At 44.9% G+C, this 26,232-nt stretch overlaps 1 protein-coding gene across 5 annotated transcripts; it reads left to right on the top strand.

Moving 5' to 3' along the window:
- The first annotated feature begins 84 nt into the window (after positions 1-84).
- Positions 85-25,707, top strand: CLHC1 (clathrin heavy chain linker domain containing 1). 5 transcript variants are annotated; one of them, XM_014595112.3, is made up of 12 exons: positions 85-214; positions 744-1,013; positions 4,476-4,663; positions 5,709-5,839; positions 6,640-6,847; positions 13,286-13,401; positions 14,871-14,958; positions 15,917-16,023; positions 19,565-19,739; positions 22,042-22,244; positions 24,703-24,876; positions 25,292-25,707. In XM_014595112.3, the coding sequence occupies exons 2-12, from the start codon at positions 831-833 to the stop codon at positions 25,486-25,488; spliced, it is 1,770 nt and encodes a 589-aa protein (XP_014450598.1). In that variant the 5' UTR covers positions 85-214; positions 744-830; the 3' UTR covers positions 25,489-25,707. The 5 variants fall into 5 exon arrangements, with proteins under 5 accessions (XP_014450598.1, XP_006274500.2, XP_006274499.2 ...); XM_006274438.4 differs by lacking the exon at positions 85-214 and adding an exon at positions 267-308; XM_006274437.4 differs by lacking the exon at positions 85-214 and adding an exon at positions 269-308 and having other exon boundaries at positions 6,640-6,841.
- The last annotated feature ends 525 nt before the right edge of the window (positions 25,708-26,232 follow it).

Here is a 26,232-nt window from a genome sequence, read left to right as displayed (position 1 = left end):
CTGGGAGAGGCTGCGCATGCGCGCGGGAGACTACAGCTCCCGACATGCCGCGCGGCGCGTGGCCGGGCGGGTGGGGCGCGCGAGCCGCGAGGGCTGCTGGGAGCGGTGGTCGGGCGCCGCGCGTTCGGGACCGCCCTCTCCCACAATGCACCCCGCGCTCCCCAACTGCCGCGCGCGCAGGGCTGAGGGCAGGTCGCTTGCCGCGGGGTGACTGGTAGGGGCGGGGCAAGGGGTGCGGTCCTGCGGCCGGAAGCGGGGGCGGGGCGTCCCTGCTGCTCGTCACTATGGAGACACGCAACTCCGCCCCGGTAGTGGGAGGGGCTTGGCGGCAGCTGTATACGGGGGGACGCCCTGGGCATCCGGGTGGGGGTGGGGTTTTGTGGGAATTGACGGTTTGGTATTCAGTTGTCCGCCTTGTGCTCCCCGTTATTGGCTGCTTTGCGTTCTGTTGCCTGTCTTGGGTTCTCTACTGATCTCTTGCTCTGCTTTCTGTCCTCGTGCTGCCTGTTCCCTTCCTTCCTACCACCCACCACGTGCAGAGGCTGCTGGGGCTACTTGGCCGTCCCTGTTCTAGACGAGGTCTCTTCCTGTCTATGTGGCAAGGCAGTTGGGCCTTGAGTCAGAGGGGCTGTTTGTGAAGGACCCAAGCATTTTGTGCGCAGCTGGGGACATCAGTGTTCCTGGATTCAAGCCCCTGCCTCCTTTGCGCTAGGTTGGTCTAACGGTCTCACCTTCTCTTGCAGGCTTTGACTAAAGTGTTAATTTTAATTGAAGAGGAGGCAACTGCAGGCTTAACTGGCCAAAAGAAATGCCCGAGTCATTTGTCCGCAATGTCTTCCTGTAGCATCAGAGGGAGGGGGCATCCCATCCTCCCTCCCATCCCCTCAAGGAGCGATCAGACATTTCTGGACAGCATACAAAGCTACATCCTTACAGAAGTTGAAAAAGTGGGCTGTACCGAGCAAGGGCCAGTTGAGGAGTATTACATTATATACCGACATGTATTTGACAAGGTAACAAATCACGGGAGGAAAACATTTTCTGTGCAAATGAGCAGCCAGCAGGGTTATCTTACAGACTGGTGGGCTTTTTTTAATTATGAAACATCAGCAGTTTAAAGGGACTGGCTTGACAGCCCTAGAAATTCAGTTCCTCCATTCAGCCACAGGATTTGAAGCAGCAGGGTAGACTTCTCACCAGTATGTTTTATCTCATGTCTGACCCAGACAGACCAGCTCTGGGAGAGAAAAAGGCAGACCAGTTTCCAGAGATATATAGGGATAGCTTTCCTGCTGTTTAGGACACCTTGGCGCTGCTCTGTCATTCCCAGGCTGCCCAGACAAGAGTCATGCACGCACTAGCGTAAGGAGATATTTTAGGAATGTTGAACCAACAGAGCACTTTTTTTGCCGCTCCTGTCTTTGCATTTAGGACAGCCACTTGGGGCTTGAGGATTCATATCACAGTTGCACACCTTCGCCTCTGCTTGCACTGAGCACTTCTTGACTGGTGACAGGAGCTGATCATGACATTTGGCATTTCTGAAACAGGGAAGCAGCTACTCCTTTACAGTGGTTGGGTTTTGTCCACATCGCCTCCATGCTGTGTTTAAGAGCACTGACATGATATATGCCATAGTCTACAAGCACCAACTCCCTTAAAAGAGGTAGCTTAGTCTGAGAGCAGCCCTCAGGTATGCTAAGAAGCATGTCTGAGATGGGGCCAAAGGGCACCTCTAGGCAGGGGCTCAGGGCTGCTCTAAGGCAGCTTCGTCACCTCATTTTCATGAGTTGGTGCATGTTGAATAGGTTGTGCTTCGTAATGAGTCTGACACTCCTGAACGTGGTTTGGGGATGGTGCAGACAGGTGCTTAGCAGCAAGAGATGCAGAGTCACTTCCCTGCATATTTCTGTTTTAGTTGGTGACAAAGTACCTGGTGACTTAGGAGTGCACCTTAAAATAGACTTCTGTGTGTAAATATTTCTGATGTGAGCAATATGTTATTTCTCAGGATTTCTAACTCAGTCATGCATTGAGGGAAAGGAGGATCATTTGAAAAGTGTTTGCTTTTTTTCCTTTTGAGGGGAAGGTCAGAGGTTCCCAAAATCTTAGCTGCAAAGTATCTATAGAAAAAGTAAAGTGTGATTTAAAAAAAAACCTCATTTGTGAACCATACAACATGATTTAAGGTGAACATTCTGTGTTGCTAGCATGGCTGCTCTTAGATACTGATGTTTCTTGGCTTTTTGGTACAATCCCAAAGTTTAGTGTTTAATTTCTGAGCCCCTTACTAGGACTCTGCAGTTTGCATTTTACAGGAGGATGGGCTCATTGACTTAAAAAATGATTTTTCCCTGCATAGCAGATTTGCTGCACAATTGACAAACCCCTTTTGTGCCAGGAAATCGAAAGAAAATTGCCCTGAGTTTCAGTAATAGTGTCTGAAATCAGACATTACAACAATGGATATAATATTCTTAATACATTATAAAGGATCATTTTACAAAGCACTGGAATGACATGTCGCTGGAGTAATCTGGGATAATGACACTCACAGAAACAATTTTTTGGTGCCAGTGTGGATAGGCTGCTTTCATACCCAGCGTATTGCCTCCTATCTCAAGACCTGGAAGATGATTAATTTCTTTGCAGCCTCACAAAATGTGTCTGTGTTTTAACATTTTTTCCATTAGGGGTCTTACTTCTTATCTTTAAAGACTCTTTTTTTGTCTTCATGCTAATTTCCTTAAGGTTTTGTATTGAATATCTTTCTCCCCAGATAAGCAGAATTGTGTACAGAGTTCTCTGTAATGCAGCTATGCACTAGGCAGGTGCTTTTAAAACTAGCTGACACTTTGTCCTGACACTTATGTTTTAGTGGTTTTTAAGATGCATTAAATTAATTTAACCTGAAATCCATTATTACTATATATATTCATAAGATAAATAGATTTAGAGACTTAGTATAAATGTTGGTCTTTCCTTTGGTCTTGTAAGACCCATGTTGATCTATATACATCAAATCTACCCTGCCAAAGTTTGAGGCTGTAGCAGAAGTGCTAAAAGTGTGACTGTCAGATTTCAATGAATCTACAAATTCTGATAAATAACTTGTCACAAGGACACAAGGAAGGAAGATCAAACCTTGTAGTGGTAGCCTGTTACTTTTTCTCAATGCAGCCAGTTATCTTATGTCCATTATTTGTTCTCTTTCTGAACTCTGCCATTTTTATTTTATTTTTACTGCAGACAGAAAGCTGGTTCATAAAATCTCAAGAGGGTTGGATTCTTTCCCCACCTAACTCTCTCATTTTAATGAGCTTATTACCATGTTTACTCAAATGTAAGACATGGTGGGAATAAAAAGCCTTGCCTTGGGTATGATTACTGCCCCAGGAAAGGCAGCAGTTCTGCTCCAGCTTGAGCCCTGGGGTCAGGGCCAGAACTGGAGCTGGAGTTGAGCTGCTGTCTGCTCCAAGCTGGGGTGACTTATGCAGTAGGGGGACTGCATCACCTGTCCCCCTGCCTTCTGCCTCCCTCCCCCACCTTTCCTTCTGTTCTGGCTCCAGCCCTGGCCTGGCCAGGCCCAGAGCTGCTGCCTCTGCTTCTCCCTGGCTGGGCTAGAGCTATCACTGCTGTTGATTGCAGAGCATCAGAAGGTAAGCAGTCAATGAAAGGTGCAGGGAGGGAAGGAGGTGGTGGAGGCAGGCATAGGTTGGAGATGGGTCAGGTATAGGGGAGATAGGTGGGAAGATTGGGAGAGGCAGTTATGTGCACAGGGGGCAAGAGGTGGGAAGCCAGGGGGTGGAGGGTACAGGGAGTGTGGGGGCAGGCAGCAGGTGGGTAACATGGCGGGGGGCAAGTGGCAGCGCAGACGAGGATGGGGAGGGAGGCAAGGGGCAAGAATCTGACCCCTCACCCCTTGCTGCTGCTTTCCCTGCCACAGCTGTGGGGGAACAGATTTAGACCACCTTCCACTAATTATTCTATACATGGAAAATCATAACCAATTTATAATTTTGTGTGACTCAAATCTAATTATTAGGGGTGGGGGGTCATCTTAAATTTTAAGTAATCTTGGATATGGGTAAATATGGTAATTTTTAGTAAGCACTTGGGAAATCAAACTCGGGTATTAGATTCCTTGTCTCATATTAAGAGGACTTTTAGAAAGTCCTCAGCATTGTCAGTGGAGTATTAGAGGTTAGTTTTTGCTGTATCCAGTGTCTGCTTTGTGCTCTTCAGTCAGTCCAGACAATGAAAACAAGCTTTGCCAGTTTCACTTTATGGTTCTTGTGCACTAGCATTGCATTGCAGAGTGAAACCATGTGAAGTGTGTATTATATCCAGTGATTTTTATTTAATCTGCCTGTGATGTGGTTAGGAGATTTTTGCAGAATTGTTTTGCTATTACTTCTCTCAGTATATAACGTTGCAAATGGAAAAAAACCCCACCCAAACGTATGTTTTTACAGATAATAGAACATGTTTCAGCATACAAGAACATTCTGACGTCAATCAAACAGGAGTATGATGCATTTATTGAAGCATTAAAAGACAACCACAGGAGTGCATTTTATCTTCATGGAAAATTAAAAGCTCTGGCATCTGAGCCTACAACTTTGTTGAATTATAGGAAAAGAGCATTCCAACTTGAAGATAAGTAAGGTCACCTCTAGCATACTGTATAGGGGAATACTTGGGGTGCATCTACAAGTTGCTGTATGGTGATGTAGTAATATGTTGCGTCATGTTAGGACAATGTATCAATCACATAGGTCTACATGTGATGGGCAGCTATGTTGCCTTAGCGGCAAAATCTAACCATGTACCACGCGCATGGTGCAGTATGGGCAGTTACTGTGCCGTGCTTTAGTGCTTCCAAAAGGAAGCACTAAAGTACAGTGCCATAACAACAGCACCATATGGCAGTGTGTAGACATGCCCTTAGAGTGGGAACCATAGCTGCTTCTCCCTGTCCACCTGCACCCCTCAGCCTCTGCTCCCTGCCCCTGCACTGGGGTCAGAGGCAGCATATGCTCTGTACTTCTTGCCCCAGGCTGGGGCAAAACACAAGATGCAGCTGATGCTGCCAGTGCGTGTAAGGGGAAACCAGGTACGGGGGAGGGGCAAGGTGTATGTGGGTGGGGGCAGGCATCCGGTTATACCGGTGCTGTAAGAAGGGAACAGGTATTGGAGTGTACATGCATCGGGGGAGGGGGAGGACAGGCAGGAAGGGGTGGGGGTCCCCCCATGTGTCCCACTAGTGGTACTGGTCCTGCTGCAATGGGGAGGGGGGTGAATTTAAGATAACCCTCCAATAATTAGATTCTAAACATGAAAAATTACTACAAATTTAATCATTTTCCATATATAGAAACTAACTATGGAGGGGATTGTTTTAAATTTGAAGTCTTAGATTTGGGTAAATATGGTATATTAAGAGGCTTTAACATGAAACCTGTGAAATGGAGGATGCATAATTTATTCACTTTCCCAAGCTGGGAAAGTGCTTTACTACCTCTCGCATTTTAAGGGCTAGCGCCATTTGGTTGCATTTATGCAGGTACAGAGGTATAGCCTCTGAGGTGCACATGCCAAGCAAAATGCCTTTGTGTGCCTCACTGACCCCTGTGCTGGAGGTTGCTTACCCCTAGTCTTGGATTCAAAAGTAGTGGGGAAAAAATGAGACTCTTTTCCTTTTTCAGAATAAGGATCATTGAGAGAAATTCTGCTAAAATTCAAAATCTGATAATGAAAATAAGAGATATAAAAAAGGTGCCCTCTAAAGAAGCTTTGACACAAAGAAAGCAATTAAACCCTGCAAAGCCTATACCAGGTAAAATCTACTATACGGCTCTTCTGAGAGTGTCTTTTGAGATGGTGCTTTGTCCTCAAATAAAGATAAACTTTATGTGCATTGAATCTGCAAGACATCTGCACCTCTTGGAGTCATGCACAGCCACTTTGACCAAGTGGTAGCTGTAGGAGGATTTGTGCTTCACTGGAAACAGGGCCAGATCCTGTTCTATTTACTGGATGTTGAAGTGGACTTGGGCATCTAAGTATGAGTCTGTTCTACCCTGTTCAAATCCTTGAATATCCATTAATGCATCTACCTTGTAGCATCTTGTCTTTAAGACTGAGTCTCTAATTAAAAGCAGCTACGAGGAGGAGGACCCACCAACCTTTTGTATTAAGGGTTCTTCAGCAACTCAGTGGAATCCAATCACATTAGGCACCAAAGTCTGCTTATATGCCTAATAGATGTAAGAGAATTTGGCCCATACCACTTTCCAGAGAATCTCATTTTCTGTGGGAAGCATATATATGCTGCTGTTATCAAGTTCTACTGGTTTGTCCAGGAAATAGAGGCAGAGCCTAGTTCCACTTCTGCCTCATGTTTCTCTATGTCCTTTGAGTTGCTACTATTGTACAAATTTTGAGGTCTCTGGGCTAAATTCAGTGCTAGGCCAGTACAGATCAGAGGAGAGATTTCCTTGATTCTGGGACAGTTTATGATAAGTTCAGCCCTTCTGTGCAAGCCCTTTCTGGATTCTTACACTATTCATTGGGTGGGGGCTTCTTGTAGGGGTTTATACAGCCAAAGCTCATGGAAGGCATTTTCTTCTTCCACAGGTCTGAGTATAAAAGAATCACTCAACTTGGATACTCTTTCTAAACACCTAGCTCAGCTACAGAAGAGAGTGCTGGAATTGAAAGGTGACATAATAACAAAATACATCCCTCGGGAGAGCAGGGCAGTGTTAGAGCAAGAGCTCAAGCGCTCATTAAGTCAACGAGATGAGGCAGAGGCATTGAACAAGAAACTGAGGCTTAGGTACAGGTACCCCTGTCATATTTGCTTTGTACAGGTACCCCTGTCATATTTGCTTTTGCTTCAGGAGGGTTCTCTGCAGTGTCCTTTCTGTTACCTAGGCTGCTGGCAGACATGTGATTGGAGTCTGAGGAATTTTATGCCTCATTCCCCAAAGCACGCTACCTGCCATGCTACATGTGAATGGCAGTTTGCACAATTCTGGGAGCGAGGCATAAAATTCCTCAAACCCCAATTGTGCAAAAGCCAGCTGCCAGCATGGGGTGGCATCTGGAACTGGAGAGTAAAAAGCTCCCTGCTCTACAGCTACACCTTTCCCCCCCACGAAATTTGGAAGCAGCAGCTGGGGAGCTGGGAGTCCCCCACTCGTCAGGGGCTGTTTCCATGGGCACCCAGGAATGTAAGAAAGCGGGCGTGCAGCTGAACCCAGTGCAGTAGAGTCATAGAGAAGCAGGGCTGGCAAGAACCTCCAGAGGTTAACTAGTCCAACCCCACTGCCTGAGGTGGGATTATCTCTATCCTAACCATCCTATACAACCATAATCAAAACTCTGTATAAGACTACCCTTAACCCTCGCACAGCATAGACCTAACACCCTAATCTGCCACAAGTGAAGGAAGGGAACCATGGTAGCCAATGTCCTACTTCTATAAAATGTCATATGCTCAAGAGGTTCTAGGTAGAGGGCCAACCCCCCTGCTTCAGAGGAAAGCAAAAACCCTGACAGTCCATACCAAGCTGGTCATGAGGTAAAATTCCTTCCTGACTTCAGATATTCATAGATTGTAGAGTCAGAAGGGACCACAAAGGACCATTGTGTCTGACCCTCTGCTCCTGGCAGGAAAGAGGACCGACGTCAGATGACCCCAGCCCGGTGTCTATCAAGCCTCCTCTTGAACACCTCCAAGTTAGGTGATAGTACCACCTCTCTTGGAAGCCCATTCCAGATTCTGGCCACCCTTATTATAAAAATATTCTTACTAATGTCTAACCTGAATCTACTCTCCATTAGTTTGCATCCATTATTCCTAGTTACTCCTAGGGGTTCTCTGGTAAATAGTGCATCTCCAATTCCCTGTTGTCCTACCTTGATAAACTTGTAGGCGGCTACAAGGTCTCCCCTCAGACGTCTCTTGTGAAGGCTGAAGAGATCCAGATCCCTCAACCTCCCCTTGTAGGGTCTTGCATGGAGGCCACTAATCATGTGAGTGGCCCTCCTCTGAACCCTCTTCAGATTCTGTGTCCCTCTTGAAGTGAGGTGCCCAAAACTGGACACAGTACTCTCAACTGCGGCCTGACCAACGCCGCATAGAGGGGCAACATCACCTCCCTCGATCTGTTGGTCATGTATCTGCTAATGCACGACAGGGTCCAACTGGCCTTGTTGATGGCTTCGTTACACTGCCGGCTCGCGTTCATCTTGGAGTCAACTATGACTCCGGGATCCCTCTCAGCCGCTGAGCTGCTGAGGATGTCATCTCCCAACCTGTAGGCGTGCTGGGGATTCCTCCTCCCTAGGTGGGGATTCCTCCTCCGTAGGTGGAATCTTTGTTGAATTGCATCCTATTTCGTTCTGCCCGTTGATCCAACCTGTCCAGATCGGCCTGTATTTGCTCCCTGCCCTCCAGTGCGTTAACTTTGCCCCATAACTTGGTATCATCTGGAAACTTGGAGAGGGCGCTCTCCAAACCCTCGTCCAAATCACTGATGAAGGTATTAGATAACACCGGTCCAAGGACCGAACCCTGTGGGACCCCACTGCCCACCTCCTTCCAGGCACTCTCTGGGTGCAGTCCCTAAGCCAGTTGGCCACCCAGCTGACTGTGTAAGCATCCACTCCACAGCCTGTTAGCTTCCCTATGAGAATAGGACGCGAAACTCTGTCAAAGACCTTCTTAAAATCCAGATAGATGACATCAGCCTCAGCTCCTGTGTCAAGGCAGTGTGTGACCTGGTCATAAAATGCTATAAGGTTTGTCAGGATCTACCTGTGATGAACCTATGCTGGTTTTGTTTCAGCATCATTTCCCCTGCTGGGCCTTCACAAATGCACTCTTTGATTTTTTCCAGTATTTTCCCAAGGGTAGAGGTAAGGCTGACTGGTCTACAGTTCACTGGCTCATCCCTTCTCCCCTTCTTAAAAATGGGCGTCACATTGGCCCTTTTCCAATTCTCAGGGACCTGGCCAGAGCACCATGAGTAATCAAACAGCCATGCCAGCAGCTCAGCTATGACACTGGCCAGTGCCTTCAGGACTTGTGGATGGAGGTCATCTGGGCCTGCTGACTTGTACCCATCCAGCCCTTCCAAGTGCTCCTTAACTAAGTCAGCACTAACCTTTGGCGATCTGGTGTCTTTTGGACATCTGTCTATGTTCAAGGTGGGGGGATTGTCTTGGTCAATACTTAGGAATACTGAAGCAAAGAACTCATTGAAGAGCTCTGCCATTTTCCTTGTGTCAACCACCAACTGTCCTGATTTGTCCTGCAGGGGCTCTATGTTACTCTGCACCTTCCTTTTGCTTACTATGTATCTGTAGGACTTTTTATTGTTTAATTGTTGTAGGCAGCCTAAGCTCCAGTCCTGCCTTGGTCTTCTTAACTGATTCCCTGCAATAGCACGCCAGGGAGGTGTATTACTCCTTGGTGGCTGCCCCCTGCTTCCATTGCCTATAAATCTCCTTCTTTGCCCCCAGTCTTTCCTGGAGTTCCCTGTTCAGCCAAGGGGGATTTTTTATCCCCTTACCCCCTTTCCTGCGTAAGGGGATAGGCTCCTTTTGCGCCCCAAGGATCACTCCCATGAGAAACCTCCAACCCTCCTGGACCCCCATTTGCTCGATGCTCTTGAGTTCTACCACCTCACTGACTAGCCTTCTAAGTTTACTAAAGTTGGCCCTTCTGAAGTCTAACACTTTAGCCCCACTGGATATTTTTCCCACCCTTTGCTGGATAGTGAACTCTATAAGGTGATGGTCACTATCTCCCAGGTTACTGTGTACTCTCAGGTTCCCCACAACATCATCCCCTGTTGCTAAGACCAGGTCTAGCAGGGTGCTACCCCTGGTGGGACTGGACACCACCTGGGTTAGGTGGAGGGTAGGCGGAGGTCCTGCATGCAGTTTAAGTACCTACGTGAGTGGTTTGTTTTGGCTGTCTGCTCCTCCCAGCAGATGTCCAGGTAATTTAGATCCCCCCATGACCACTGCCTCCCTTGCCTGAGTGGCCTCTGAGAGCTGCCTGGAGAATACCTCATCTAGCTCATCGTCCTGATGAGGAGGTCTGTGATAGACCCTCACTACCAAGTCCTGTTCCCCTGGCCCCCCCTGGATCCTGACCCACAATGCCTCGGTATTCCCCTCCTCTATCCCCCCCTTGATGATGGAAGATGCGTACTGCTCCTTAAAATAGAGAGCTACACCCCTTCCTTTTTTTCCCACTCTCTCGCCTATACAACTTGTACCCCTCAATGCCTACCGCCCAGTCATGCATAGAATCCCACCATGTTTCGGTTAAGCCAGCTAGGTCATACTGTGTGGCAGTGGGTCTGACCTTAAGTGGAGGGGCAAGATCCTGTAGCCAGGATCCTCTGGCTTTGCTGCTAGCAGAATTGCCACACCCCACTTGAAGTCCACAACCCTAGTTGTAACCAACATCTAATGCCTCTGAGGGAGGTTTAAAAACACCCTGACGCATATAACAGAAAGGGGCGGAGGACACAACCAGCAAAGCGCAGAAGCATGGGAAATACCCATGGTGGAAAATAGGCATAGCTATGCCCAAATCCTCTCTGACCAGGGGCTATCCAACCTCTTCTTGAACACCTCCAGTGTTGAAGAGTCCACAACTTCCTTAGGCAGCCTATTCCACTGCCTTACTATTCTCACACTGAAGAAGTTTTATCTGACTATTCACTTTGTGGCAACTTCTAGCCATTGGCCCATGTCCTCTCTGCAGCAAGAGAGAAAAGGTCTTTCCCTCTTTATGACAACCTTTCGAGTATTTGAAGACTGCTATCATGTTCCCCCTTAAGCGCTTTTTCCGCAAACTGAATATGCCTAGCTCCTTCAGCCTCTCCTTGTAGGACTTGCCTTCCAAGCCCTTGATCATCTTTCTTGCCCACCTCAGCGCCTTTTCTAACTTCTCCAAGTCCTTTTTAAAATGTGAACCCCAGAACTGCGCACACTACTCCAGATGAGACCTAACTAGTGCTGCATAAAGAGGCTTGCACCTAATGCATCTTGCATGCTCTGATGCAGCCCAAAACCACATTCACCTTTTGTGTGGCTATATCACACCGCAGGCTTATGTTGAGTCTGTGGTCTACCAAGATTCCCAAGTCCTTTTTCAATGGTGCTGCCATCCAGTCAGGTGTCACCCATTTTGTATTTGTGTTTTGATTATTCTTCCCAAGGTCTAGCATTTGTCCGCATTGAACTTCATCCTGTTAACTTCATCCCAGCTTTCTAATCTGCAAAGATCCTTCTGAATTTCACTTATATCCTCCAGGGTGTTCACAATCCAATGTGCTCACATCCACAAACTTGCTCAAGAGATTACGTGGGATCTTCTCACCTTGCTGAAGTCCAGATCCACAATAGCCACAGTATTCCTTTCATCCACCCAAGTAGTTACTTTGTCAGCGAAGAAGATCAAGTTTGACACGTGTTGTTTTTCATAAATCCATGCTGGCTGCTTTTGATCAGCTTTTTCTCCTTCAGATGCTTGCAAATGGCCTTCCTTAGGATATGCTTCAATAATTTCCAGATATTGAGGTGAGGCTAACCGGTCTGTAGTTCCCTGGGTCCTCCTTCTTGCCTTTTTAAAAAAAGGGGCATTACACTGGCCCTTTTCCAGTCCTCTGGTACTTGGCCCATTTCCGACTTCATGAAGATCATTGCTAAGGGCTCCGAGATGTCTGTCAGTTCCTTCAGGACCCTGGGATGAAGCTCATGTGGCTCTGCTGACTTGAATTCATTCAGACTCAACAAAAGCTGTCTAACCATCTCTTTTGTTATCTCCTCCTTCAACTTTCCCCCTTTACCTAGATAATCTCTGTTAGGTGTCTGGCAGCTTAATTGTTTTGTGAAGAGTCAGGCAAAGTAGCTGTTGGGTACTTTGCTGCCTTATTTGTATCTAAGGAAGGAAGGGAACAAAGAGAAATAGGAGAGGAAGGAAGGAATCACACACCACAGGAAAAAAATCCCAAACACACACCACGTACTAGGCAAACACTAACAGCAATCTGCCCCCCCAAGTCACTAGCACAGAGAAAAGCGTCTTCAAGGCAGTCCCATACCTCAGCTGCTTATCCCAGAGTTACTCATAGAGCTACTGCTCTCTCCATACTGCTCAGTTTGCTTACTGCTCAGTGCAGTGAACCCAGTATTGGAGGGTTTTTCCCTGATGTTGGGCTCACAATGCTGCAGCTCTTTAAAAAGCAGCCCCAGTAGCCCCGACTGAATGCCTGCCTGTTTTTAAAAAATATATATTTCTGAGCACCATGAGCCTGACACTGGGGAGAACCTTCCCAATATCAGGCTCATGGTGCCCCCACTTTTTTTAGTAATATTTTCAAGGCTTGTTTGCCATTTTATGGAACTGTAAATTCAACATATTTGTGGCTAGCTAGTTGATATTTATTGGTTACCAGAAATATAACATGGCAGGGGGGCCATAGATAACACTTCAATAGATTGTTATAAGTATCTGTTAATATTGACATTGTTAATAATATTTGCAGTACATCTATTATTCGATCTCTGGCATTGCACTTGTCGTCTTGTAGAATACAAGGGAAGATGCTGCTTCCTCCAAAAAGCATATAATCTAAATAGATGAGTAATGCAAAGCAGGCACAAGGGGACAGACACATCCTGGTCCCCAGTCCTCTTCACTTTGTATTGCATTGCAGCAGCAGAATAGGGGTAGAGCTGGCACAGGAGTGCAGCCAGGGGTTTTCTTATGGAGGGGATTGCGGTTGACAAAGGGGGTTCTCGGATGGCAAATGGGCATTTAGTGGGCTGCTCTAACTGGTATCACAGAGAACAATGCTTAGAAATCTTGAAATTATACTAGACTCACTGGCTCCAGGATTATGGGTTCCCAAAATGCATCTGAAAACCAGAGTAGAGTTTGCTGGCATCTGGCTCATTATGACATAAACATAATGCACCTCCATCCTAAGCATATGGAAGAAGTGCATTTTCAGTGGGGTTGTAAGGAAAAAGGTGTCTTTTTCATTAGGAAAGGCATGGATAGGCAATCCAGTAGAGCAAGGGAGGAGGGATTAAGATGAGAAGAATATTGGTGGGGTGATGCAGGGTAGAGTTTGTAGGTCCTTGAAGTCATGGACTTTGAAGTCAACCATAAGGTTGCAGAGATCTGTGCTGGTCTGGCTGAGTACATTGGTCTACTGAAATGTGCTGTTCCTTCTTTAATTGTTTATAGTTATAGTAGAATTACATTGGTTGCAAATGCTGTTTCTGCTTGGGCAAAATATGACAAGAACACCTCGCTGCAAGAGCTTCTCTCTCAAGTTATGGAACAAGAGAAAGTTGATGAAGGTAAAATGATTGAAATTGAAATAAAATATTATCAATCACAAAAAAATATGGGGTTATAAAATATAACATTTACACCTCAGATGGTGTAAATGGTATATTTCCATTGACTTCAGTGGGGTTATACCATCCTGTGTCAGCTGTAAATCTGGCATATTCTCTTTTCATTTTCCAAAACTAGACTAGGATTTTCAAGTGGGATGAAAGGAATTAGTGTCCCTGTTCTGTGACAATCAGTGGGAGTTAAGTTGCCCCCTAAGTTGCCCAACTTTGAAAGTCCCAGTCATCATGATATGAGGTCACTTTTTTAAGGCCTTGGTTAGAATTGGACTCCTGCTTAGATGCATTAAGAAACATGCCCATTCCCTGTTGCATGCTGCTGTATGTGTGGCATTTAGGCACAAAAGTTTTTTGGCTACAACGAAGATACAGACATAGGGGGAAAAACATTGCTAGAATTATACAAGAATGAATTTGGACTGAGGTGTTTTGCTTTTATTTAGGTAAAGGTGAGGCTGGGTAGGCTTTATAAACACAGAGGTAGGTTTTATAAACACTTCCTCTCACATGCTGCTCATTCTCCTGTCCCTTCTGTTCTGGGCTCACAGAGGTCTCTTGCTGTTAATGCTTCCAGACATCCAGGTTTTTTCATCCCAAAGTAGAGATGATGAATAATCATTAGAATGTTATCCAGCAAATTGCCACTGGTCTTCTGCAGTGCTCAACTCTTTTATGAGCAGTAACACACTCTGAGTGACAGTAATCAAGGTTTTCTGAGCTGAAATAAAGTGCAGTGATGCACTTTGTACTATACTGAAATCATGTAACAAGATCTTCAGACCTCCATTATTACTTTACTCTGACCCTTCCAGTGGGCTTTTACACTGTGAGCTGAATTCTACTTCCATAACGTCTTCATAGATCTGAAGTCTATGAATTCAGTGAAGGTACATGGGTTTCATAGAGATCAGAATCCGTTTACATATTGGCGCTTCACTGCTACTGGGAGTTTAAATGTGGTTTCTGCTCCTGTCCCAGAGCTAAGGTTCAAATTCTGCCTTTGCATACCTTCTATGTAGCTGCATTCATTTTCAGGTGGAAATATAGAATGGTTCAGTATGTCGAATTTGACCCTTAGGTACAGAATCCAGTACCTACATTATAAGGTTGGAAACATAGGTAGGAAAATTCTGCCCTAGAATTTACTTGGGGTAACTAGAAGTGTTTCCTAACCGAGTGTCCACTAAGAAGAGCTGTCTTAGTCTCCTAAAACAATGGAAAGATCATTGGTTAATATATAATGTCCATTCCTGCCTGTTAATGCAACAGATTTCAGTCTTCACGTTCTAAAAATATATGTTTCTATGGATCACAGTCTATTCATGCTTGTTCTACTTTGGCAACTTCTATGCTAATTTTATCTAGTGAAATTATAATGTACTTACCCTTCACTGAAGTTTTTTATATTCCAGCTTCTGCTGTCTCTAGCATATCTCATGTATTTGAATATGACCCAGGCAAGAGTAAAGAGGCTGAAGATTTGCTTGAATACATTGAAAGGTAACAAAAAAAACAACACCACGGATCCTTATTCAGTTCTATATATACAGTTTACAGTATTGCAGTTTGCAGCACTACAGAGCAAGGCAGAAAATGTGTTGGGTCTGGGCAAGCTCTGAGGCTTGCTGTGACCTGGCGCTTTAAAGAATTTCATCCCACAGCTTCTGTGAGAACTGCGGGTTAAGGCAGTCAGTGTGCCAGGCTAGTCTCTTCTAGGCTGGACTGCTTGGCCACATAGGGTTAAACTCCCTGGTTGGGGGACCCCCTTGGCTTCCTCTGACAAGTACCTTCCAAACCACATTTGGGTTGCAAGGGTCCCATTAAAATAATGGTGCAGTTGGGGGATGTGGCATGGCAGGATGTTTGATTATTGGGATAAGGATCAGATCTCATCATGCATTATTATAATGTGTGCCAGTGCCACAAGGTACCTCCTAGCCCTGCTGTCTGCATTTATACTAAAGGTGTTACTTAATGTGAATTAAGCTATTTCATTCTGAAATAATGTACTATAAGCATGTGCCTCTCTGCTAGTGCCTACTTAAGTTTGGTTCCATTATAATTCAGAGTCCTGGCAGAAGCAATAAATCAGGTAGCTGCTTGCACTTTGTCTGGCGCCTACCTTTCTCCCCCATCATCTGTGCTGTGGACTAAGCAGACTGCCGATTGCTACAAGGTTTTGTTGGCAGAACTTTGAGTATGTCTGCACTCGAAGGTTCCCTGCAGCAGCAGCAGCAAAACCCTTGCCTCTGCTGAGCAGAGTGTAAACTTCTGTCACTAATAGACAGCCAGCTGATGAGCTTGCTGGATGAGCCCACCATCAGGTATGTCATCCACTTTCTTGTTGGTGTATAAACCCACCATAAGCAGCTTAGATCAGAAACCAACCAGTCATTCTTTTTAAATTTTGTTCCAATGCCACATTACATTGTCTTTTCTTTTGTCTCCCCTCCCCCAGGTTCAATGAATTATTTTCAAGTGGTCAGTATGAGGCTGCAGCATTTTATGCAGCAAACTGCCCTAGAGGAATCCTTCGCAATGAAGAAACCCTGTTGAAATTTAAAGGTATGGACTTAAGCTGAAAAAAGTCCTGGACAGACTCTCAGCCTATAAAAATCAGTATTAGTCCATTGATTTTAATAGCAGTGTTTCATGCCATTTAGAAATCTGGCACTCTAATTCATGTTAAAAGATACCTTGAGAGAGCAAACATGAATTACTGTGGGGTTTACTTGTAACGTTTCCAATACCAAAGAGCCTATGGGGCTCAGACTTTTTATCTCTTGTTTGGCCACTTTTCAGTCAGGCAATGAAAAAGGATTAGTTTGCTGGATTGCCCTTGTGTAGTGGCAGCGTGGCTGACTTGCTGCTACCTCCTCTACCTTTTCTGTGCTTGTCCAGAAAAATAGGCTGAGGATCTGGGGAGGTCTAAATGTGGCTTAGGATGAATATTGTCTCTCTCTCTGATTATAGAGCTAGCCTGAAGCTATCTTATTTCCACTCATGAATTAGATGCATGCAAACCTCACTTTGAAAGTTTGGTCCCTACTCCTTATCCCAGGTAGTTAGCTGAAACCATCTCGCAATATTTCATTCCATTCATTTAGACATTCAGATCTAAAATATAGCTAATTTTTAGTCTAATAAGAATGCTTAAGCTCACAAAACAACAGAAATACACTCTTTGGGATATTGTTAGTCTTGCTTCCCCTGCCCCCCTACAATTATTTCCTTTGAATTGGCAACATAAAATATTGTGGTATGATTGCTAATGTCAGTAGTTGAAGCTGTTGCTGTGTTGCTCCTGGCAAGAACTAGAGCAGTGGTCACCAACTGGTCAATCGATCATGGAGCCTCTTGCAGTTGATCTGAGGCTGAGGGGGTTGAGCGCGCATGTACACATGCACCCCCCCACAATGCCAGCCCAGCAGGTCAGTCCATGGGAGAAGGAAGGGGCAGGGGCCAGATTGAGGCCTCCATAGTAAGGGACAGAGTGAGGCAGGAGCAGGGGTAAGGAGACGGGCCCCGGCCAGGCGAGTGGTGGGAGGATCGAGCCTGGGAAGCTGGTCCAGGGGTACAGGAGGCTTCTGCCACTGTGTGTACCCTAGAGGCCCCGGGGGGGGCATGTGTCGTTCCCCCCTCCATCCCCCTGCATCTGTGCATGGCGGAGGCAGCTGCTGTTGTGGGCTAGGCTTTGCACCCCAAGCCCTGCTGCAGCTGGCTTGGGAGCAGCTCGACACCACATGCATCCCACTTTCCAGCCCAGTGGCAGGATGCATATGGTGTCGAGCTGCTCCTGGGTCAGCTGCAGCGAGGCTCAGGATGCAAAGCCCAGGCCACAACGGCAGCCACCTCTGCCCCACGCGCAGATCGGGGATGGGGGGGGGGTGTGGGATGTGCCCCTCCGCAAATGTGGGGCAGCGTGGGTGGCTGCAGTAGCTGGGAGGGAGGGAGGGAGTGGGGCAGGGGCAGACCCTGCACAGCCAGGGTGGGGCGCAGGATGGAGCTGCGCAGGGCTCATCTGGAGGCGTGGGGAGGGAGGGGCACCCAGCCCAGGAGACCATGGGGGACATGTACCCCCAGATCTGCATACAGGGCAGGGTAGGCTGGGGCCATGAGGGCACTGGGTTCTTCCTGGCAAGGGTGTTGGACAGGGCTGCGCTCGAGCCAAGTGGCAGCAGTGCTGGGAGCAGGGCTGCAGGGGGGCTGCAGCCACCCAAAAATTCACTGTAGGCCCCCCAACCCCTTCCCCACCGCCGCCACCACCCACACCGAGTGACACAACTCAACCCCTGTCGAGAAGAGCCCGGTGCAGCCTCTCAGCCCACAGTGGCAGCCCGCCTTCCCCCATATGCAGATCCTGGGCACATGGCCCCCATGCCCTTGGGTGGGGAAGGGGCGGGGGGAGGGGAAGGCTGCGCTGGGCTCTTCCTGGCAGGGGGAGTTGAGCTGGACTGCACTTGGGGTGAGCGGTGGCAGCACTGGGCGATGTTGGGCTGGCTACAGCAAATTTTTGGTTGGCTGCAGCACCCCCCGCCCCTCTCCCAGAGCTGCCACCACCCGGCATGTGGCCCCCCGAGCCTCCGTTTGTCCCACCACCCAGCCCAGCCAGGGCCCCACTCCCCCCAGCCCCTGCTCCAACCTGTTCCCCACTCCCTTCCTCACTGCTGGGGCCTCTATCTGCCCCACCCCCATGTTCCTTTTCCTTCCCCCCCAACCCTTTCCCCACAGACTTACATGCTGCGGGGGGCACACCCCCAAATAATTTTTTCTTTCTCTGCCTTGATCTGCTCCCCCACTTTCCCTCCCCACAGACTGATTGCTGGGCAGGGAGACACGGTAGACTGCTGGGTGGCACACAGTAGATCTTGGGTTGCTTTTTAATTCAAAAAGTGATATCCTACTTTAAAAAGCTGGAGACCACTGAACTAGAGGAAATTTTGGGAAGATCACTGAAAAATGTTGTTTTTCTTTCTTTGTCACTGTATGTGCAATTGGTAAAGATCTAAAGCAATGAATTGCAAAAGAACTACACTAAACCAATACTTAGAGTCTGAATGAGCTGGTAAGCTCTATGTTGGGCCCCTGATCTGCCAAAATTTTTCTCACATTCTTAGCAATAAGCATGTGAGAGGCCCCCGTGACTTCTGTGCTACTGCTCATGTGAGCATAGCCAGGCATATTTGTAGAACTGGGCCCTCCCTCTGACTGTAAACTCTTTTGAGGGACTGAGTTATCTTATGAATTCTAGCTTGTCCAGTCTAGTGGGACACCAATCCTGATTGTATGCACTACTGCAATATGAATAAGAATAAATCAGTAATAATAAATGACAAAGGCAAGGAAAGAGTTAGAGTTATAGCTGCCAATAGTGCTAACAGGAAAACTGATGTTTGCAGAATGTGTGATAGTGAACTGTTTGAAGCCTTACCACTAGGGGGTGTATTTTCAAAGTGATGTGCAGGAGTTTCAGTCTTACTCCCTTCAGCATCACTGTGAACTGCCTGGTTTAAATACACATGTTTTGCAAATGTGCTTTTTAGTGGTTTACAGATGAGACCCAATACTCTGAACTAAGCCTTTCTGCTACAGGGCAGTCTGGGCTCTCAATGACTGGCAAGGCAGCTAAGGGGGCACTGCACCTTGAACCTTAGTGAGAATTTGTCCAGGGCACAGATGTTCAACCCCTGGCCCATGGGTCAAATCCAACCTGTGGAGCCATAGCATCCTGCCTGTGGGGCTCCTCATGAGTTGGGAAACTTGTCTGTGGGAAAGCAGTGACAGTTAATACTGTTATGCCTCCCCTGCTACCAAATCCCAAGCCCACCTGGGTTGGGGCTGGGTCACACGCCTTTCCCCCACGCAGCTGGATCAGGGCTGGGTTGTCCTCTAGGTCCCTCTGCTCCTGTCCTGTTTACCAAATCGAGCCCATCGGCCAGATCTGACCTGCAGATGGACCAGGCATCACTGCCCGCAGGGCAAAAAGGTTGGGCACCAGGGAATTTGGGAACATTAGCAAAGCCAAATTAAATTTAAAAATCTTAATATAGTAAAAGTGCTGTTTTCCTAAGTGTTTTGATCAGTGGCTTTCCTTTTCTTCCCTTAGCACTTGGTTTTATTAAAGGGAAGATTCTTCCTTTGCTGAAATATTTTGAGGCTCTTATAAACTCAAGTACTGCAGTTAAACACCCTCTGAATGCAGCTATGACTCTGGAAGCAATCAAATGTGCACTGTCTGAAAAACAGTTAAATCTAGTTATACACTGGGTCACACAGCAAAGGTAAGTGGGATTCTGGGGCTCTTTGAATTATAGGGGTATGTGCCCTCCCTTTGTGAAAATTTGTATTTGTGCTTTTTCATAAGCAGTCGGGCCCTACCTATAGCGAATCTCCTCCTTTTTTTGTAAATTAGACCCATGCAGATAGTGTTAAATTAGCAGATACCTTTCTTTGATGCCATTTGTTAAATCCAGCTTAAATTCACTGTGAGTATAAACTAAGACAAATGAAAGGTACAGAAAGCTATTTTTGCAAAATACAGTGTTTCTTTTAAGTTGCTGTCAATTTTGTTAGATCATTCTAGAGCACAAATTTGTTCCATATCCTTTCTCTCTTCCACTTCAGTAAAAATGTACGTAAAAAGATTTTCAAATATGGTCTAATACCTTTTTTAAAAAGATACGTTTGGTCTGATACCTTTTAAAAAAATTAGAAGTCAGCAGTTATTGGAAAGCCATAACTTTTGTTGTACTGTCAATGATAATATTAATATCATCCACAGTATTAAGTAGAATTATGAGAGAGGCCTGAACTGTTAACTCGCATGTGGCCCCCAATCCCTGCATTTTATTTATGAGAATCAGGATGCATTCAGATTTGAATCTCCCGAACCAGATTTGCCTTTGCAATTTAGCTTTATGAGTCAGATCCCAAACTGGAAGGGACCCATATTCTAGGTCCAATTCAGATTGGTCTCAAGGTGGTAGAAATCCCATGAAACAAACTTGGCATTCAGCTTGGCATTAGTCTTAATTATAATTCTGGCACCTGGACTTGAAGTGATGTGAAAACCATAGCAGTAATTCTCAAAGCCTAGCTTGTGTTTTGGCTGTTGAACCTGGATTCTAAATCTACTGATTTAGACTTGGCTGATTTAGATTTGACTGACTCCAAGCAATATTTCCTTATCTCTCCTTTTGCCACCATTTGCAACAGCCTTTCTAAAATACCTTTTTAAGTATGTTTTATTAGTGCACTGGAATTAGGGAAATTAATAAAACAATAAGATGCTGCAAGTGGTGGTATCATACTGAAACATGGCATACCTTATATGCGTAGGTGGATAGAAAACCTGGGTCCTTGTGCCAAAACAACAAGGTTAAAAATGATGTATCTGATATAATTACAGTTCGTACCATGATTTTAAAATGGCACTTTACAAATATTATAATCATTTGGTTTGTAAACAAAGTTGGTACCAATGTTTAAGTTCAGCTTGCTCAACACTTTCCATTCTAAGTCCCTATAATATGTTGCTTAAAACTTTTCAAATTTTTAACTGTTTGGGCTGAAATTTTTCATGTCAACTGTCTTCTGCAAAGTGATTTCCTACAAAAAGTTTAATTAAAAGCCATTTATTTATTTAAAAAATGATATGGAAAAGGGTTTTTTTTGCCAGTATTGAACAGTTATTTTCACCATGGAGCCTTTGAAGTGTTTCTGTCCTCTGGAGTAGATGGTTGATATTTGATATTCCTTGGCCAAGGAAGTGCCTTTTTTGATCCTTGTGACATTTCATCCAGATTTGGCCAAGTTAGAAGCTTCTGAAAACTGCTCTATTTATATGCTTATTTGAGTTAGTTATGAGGCTGGCAGCAAAAATCTCCAACTGTTCTCCCTGGACTGAAGTTGGTCCAATTCCACACAGTTCCCCTAGCCAACTATTCTGAATGTTGTCCGGTTCTTATATACCATCCTCATTAAACATGCACTCATCTAGCTGAATTTCCTAAAGAAAGAGGTCCAGCCCCATGCATCTGGTTTCCATCCCAAAAATAACAGCCTCTTTTCCTGACTTCCCATATGTCACAGTTTGGACATTGTACATATACATTTCCTCCTTCCTCGTGCATCCTAGAAACTCATCTGGCATTTCATGCATCCAGGAGTGTTGCAAGGGATATAGTCCCAACTTCCAAGAACTGAGACAGCACTAGGTACTGATGGGACTTTCTTGTGCACTCAGACATTATGGAAAAGAAGGAGAAATCCCCTCTGCTTTGGCATCAGGCTAGGAACGTTGTAGAAGATGGGGCGGGGGAGCAAAGGTTTGAAGGGAAAGTTAGTCTGGTGCCTTAAGATACCTACAAAACATAGTTGTATTGTGGTTGATTCTGAAGTACAGTTTTCCCTCATTAACTACAGCTTTGCCAACCACGGTTTTGAGCATCCACGCTCAATATTCTGTATACCAGGTGTTCTCGATCCCTCACCATGGCCCAGTGCTGGCGAGGGAATCCTGTACTCCAAATTATGAAAACTAACTTGTAACACTAGTTTGTTTTACTACCTTGTTTCCTTCAGGCTGACATTCTCTGAAGCAATAGGGGATGTGATTTATGACTATGGGGAGGTTGAGCCGTACAGCAAGTCCACATGCCTGGCGTTGGCTCAGATTGTCTATAGTCAGTGCGATATACACAAGAAAGCTGCTCTGTGTCTGTGTAAACAGGGCCAGATTTGTGGAGCAATGGATTATATAAAGCAATTGAAATCCTTTTCTTCAGGTAAATATCAGAATATGTCTTACATTGTCTTTCATCATTGATTCGGTGAACATTTTTTTTCAGGTAAAAAAAAATCCTTCTGGTAACTTTTTGCATTGAATTTTTAAAGCAAGCATTAATGCATTCATGTGAAAAATCTAATTCTGTACATAATGATCTTAACATAAAAAGTAGTGGCAGAATGCCCTCCCTTTGATGTGAAAATTCCCCTAATGTTTTCTGTCTACCAGTGCATTAGATTCTGCTTTCTTCATAAGAATTGTATTTAAGGGGCTGTCTGACTGCATCTATCTTTGCTGTTTCTTAGCAGGACTACAACCTCAAGGTCATTGTAAAAACTACACAATATTTGTTTTTCCAACCAACTGTCACGGTTTCCATCTAGTTTTTTACAGGCAGCCACATAGAGTTCTCTACATATTTTTGTGAAGTATTATTGCTTAGACATTGTAGGAATTGAAGTTTGGCTCAGTGGGAGTAAAAGACTATTGCCAAGCTAGGTGTGACTGAATTTACTTACCCTCTTAATATTATTTTTTTGATTTATCAGCTATCTGTTGTTCACGCATTTGTATAAAAAATCCTCTTTCTATCTCTCTTTGGCATGCTTCACAACTTGTGTTTGTGTACATGAGTGTTTCTGTAATATATACATTATGATATCTCTATTTTAAGGTCCTGATCCTGCGCTGTTTAGGCATGTGCTTTTACTCATTGCATGTGCCTAAGTAGTTGGATCAACACCAAAATGTTGGATTTTAGTTTGACTATGAGTTATGATAGAGAGTACATTTGAACACATAGCTAGACAGCCATGACCCCAGGTCTGCTGGTGTGAAATCCTAGGTCTGTTGTAATTGGTGAAGGTTTTACCACTGTGTTCATTTGGGGTTTAGATTTCATCTAATGTATTTCTGCTTTCTCATAAAACCACATCTCCTTGTATAGTAGAAATTGCAATTTTTATGTTTCTTACACCCCTGAGAAAATGCGAGTTTGTGATCTAGGTAAGGGTATATGTAGTCACAGCAAACAGCTGTACAGGACCACAGAAGCATTCTAGCTTTCTGCTGCAGAGTTTATTCCAAATGATACTGCTTCTCTAATAAGTTATATAGGGCAGAGCTGTGCTCCAAGAGAAGTGCTGATTGGAGAAGTGGTGCCCATTGAAGTAAAAGCCACAGTAAGCAGCTGAGCAGGTTGGTCTTATTTTAGGAACCTGTTGTGGACCATGCAAAAAATCTGGGTTCTACTGTTGCTTCACTACTATGAAAGTACCATTTGTTGAAAAGGGAAAGCACAGCCATTTCGATTTGTAGTTGCTATTTTTAACATTTGCATGCAGATGCACTCATGGAAAAGGCAGCATTTTACCTTTTGGAGTCCTCACATTAACCAGTTCCTCCTTCCCTTGAGGATGAAATGCTAACTCTGCTGAAATCCATAGAAGCTTTGCCAGTAATTTAAGTGGGGCCAGGATTTCTCCTGTAGTTCTTTCCTTTCAAAATATCTATGACCTATCTAGTGATGTAGCCAAAGGATACAAATTTAGGGCCTCGTGCAGCAGGAAATACAGTAGGCACTGAAGAGCTAGCTGTAGTATATTGCAGGGTTGTGCTACTTAGCTCATATATTTTTGTTTCCTTTATTCAATCAATCATTTTTCTGTAAATCACAGTAAATCTTTTCAGTATGTCAGCCTCCATCTGCTAGTGTGGTGCTTGTCACTATCTGCAGCATTCTAATAAATGTACAGTCTCACCAGTGCCCTATGGAAAATGGCTATCACTTCTCTGATCTGAGATGTGACATCTCCATATAAACAGACCAAAATCATATTAGCTTCTTTTTGTGGCCGTATTACAGTGCAAAGTTAAGTCAGTTTTGCTTTCTGTTCTTCCCTACGTCCCCTTAGGCTTAGCCTTTCAAGTATCTCTTTCCCATTTAAAATCCTTTTTCACATTAATATTACTTGGTTCTGTTAGGCTGCATGTTTGTCTCATTTTATTTCTTACCCAAGGCTTCAATAACCACAAGGTTTATAATTTAATTATTTCCCTATCCTCTTTGGTATTTGCAACAGCACTCTACAATTTATCATCTGTGAAGTTACTCTGACGTTTATCTTCTTTTTTTTTTTCCCTAGAAAACTAATGCTAGGGCTTACCTTGATTTCACGGGAGTTTCTCTAGAGGAGGGGTGTCAAGCTTATCTGGCCCTGCGGGCTAGAAGAGTGGCATGGGGTTGGTCTGTGGGCCTGATCCAGATATGCACTGGATTCAGTGCATGCCCCGAACCGACCCCATGTGCTATCGCTCCAAGACCCACAGGCAGCACCGTGGCCCAGATCTTTGACATTGCTGCTTCAGAGTGTTTTAGTGAGATCAGAATCTGGGCCATGATCATATATCATGTGTGAATATATTCAAGTAATAATGTTTTGATGTTTGATTTTTAGATGATTACATATTCCTATTGACAAACTGTGCTAGTATTGAGCTAATTTGTTGTCTAACTGAAGAATGGAATAGGAAACCAGCATCTTTATCCATTGGGGCTATAGTCCTCTCACTCATCTCTACTGCTCACAAGCAACATGGCTTACATCTGTTGGAAGAAATGAGTGAGAAGAGTAAGTACATTAAGATGTTATTTACAAACAGTTATTGTGAAGTTATATAAATATATAGATATTTATTGTTATCTATTTAATGTTTCTTGATATTTGTTATTGCCAGCTGGGGAATAACAAAGCAATTAAATTGCAAGTAACACCAAAATGAATAAAAATATTTGATGATAAGGTTGCATGGTGGACCCTGAGAAATTTTTAGAGTTGACAGTATTTTGTGAGTGCAAAAAGTTTAGGAACCACTTTCTTGGTTCCTTTTGTTGGTCCTTAGAATTATCCAACTGAGAAGAGAACAAGAACAATCAATTTGTAGTCGTATCCCCCATGAGAGATCCATCTTCTTGTGCTATGTTTAACATCGGTGCATAAAATTATTAGGGAAAATATTGTGCAACTTTATTATTTTTTTTATCAGATGCTTTGGAACAAATTATACTAAACGATACCGTCTGTACTGTGGAAGGCTGGAAGAAGATTGCAGATACATGTGCAGAGAATAAGCATGAACAATTGTCTAAGGAAATTATCTCCATCCTCACTTCACAGGAAGGAGTGGTTGAGATTTTGCCAGATGATGAAGATGCAAAGATAATGGAACACGTTTTCCTGTAGTTCTTCTGGAGGGCAACTGGGGGAGCTCTTACAGTATCTGACCTAAGAATTGTTTTAGCTGTTTTTATGAACCATAGAAAACACTGATCTCTCAGAAATGGAGCTGAGAATTCTTGTTACCATCAAACAAATTACTTGTTCCTTTTAATTACCTCTGTGTGCATTTCTTTTGACTGGAAAGATAGTTTCAGTACAGAATAAACTTGGTCTGTTAATGAATATCTTGACATACATTTAGGTTTTATATGCATTTCCCTTGCATTGACTAATGCACGAAGTTTCAGATTTGCTTTTCATAGAATCATAGAAGTAGGGTCGGAAGGGACCTTGTAGATCTTCAAGTCTGACCCCCTGCCTGGCCAGGAGGGAAACTGGGCTCAAGTGACCCCAGCCAGGTAGGCATTGAGCTGCTTCTTAAAGACCCCCAGGGTAGGAGCCAGCACCCCTTCCCTTGGAAGTTGGTTCCAGATCCTAGCCGCCCTAACTGTGAAGTAGTTCTTACAGATGTCTAATCTAAACCTACTCTCCAACAACTTGTGGCCGTTATTCCTTGTTAGCCTGGGGGGTGCTAGGGGAAACAAGGTCTCCCCCAAACCCTTCTGGTCCCCCCTAGTGAGTTTATAGATGGTCACCAGGTCCCCCCTCAGCCTTCTCTTGTGAAGGCTGAACAGGTTCAGGTCCCGTAGCCTCTCATTGTAGGGTCTGCCCTGCTGTTCCCAGATCATGCGGGTGGCCCTCCTCTGG

The sequence above is a fragment of the Alligator mississippiensis genome, chromosome 1 (genome assembly GCF_030867095.1).
Source record: "Alligator mississippiensis isolate rAllMis1 chromosome 1, rAllMis1, whole genome shotgun sequence".
In the NCBI taxonomy this organism is placed as follows: domain Eukaryota; kingdom Metazoa; phylum Chordata; order Crocodylia; family Alligatoridae; genus Alligator; species Alligator mississippiensis.
Note: the sequence above shows the minus strand (reverse complement) of the source record. Positions and strands in the feature narration are given on the sequence as shown.

Excerpts from the sequence above, each read along its gene's own strand:
- CLHC1 (XM_006274438.4), top strand. The coding sequence starts at position 285 with ATGGAGACACGCAACTCCGCCCCG. Across the intron at positions 6,848-13,285 it reads AAACTGAGGCTTAGGTACAG|TTATAGTAGAATTACATTGG; the intron begins GTACCCCTGTCA and ends AATTGTTTATAG. Across the intron at positions 16,024-19,564 it reads AACCCTGTTGAAATTTAAAG|CACTTGGTTTTATTAAAGGG; the intron begins GTATGGACTTAA and ends TTCTTCCCTTAG.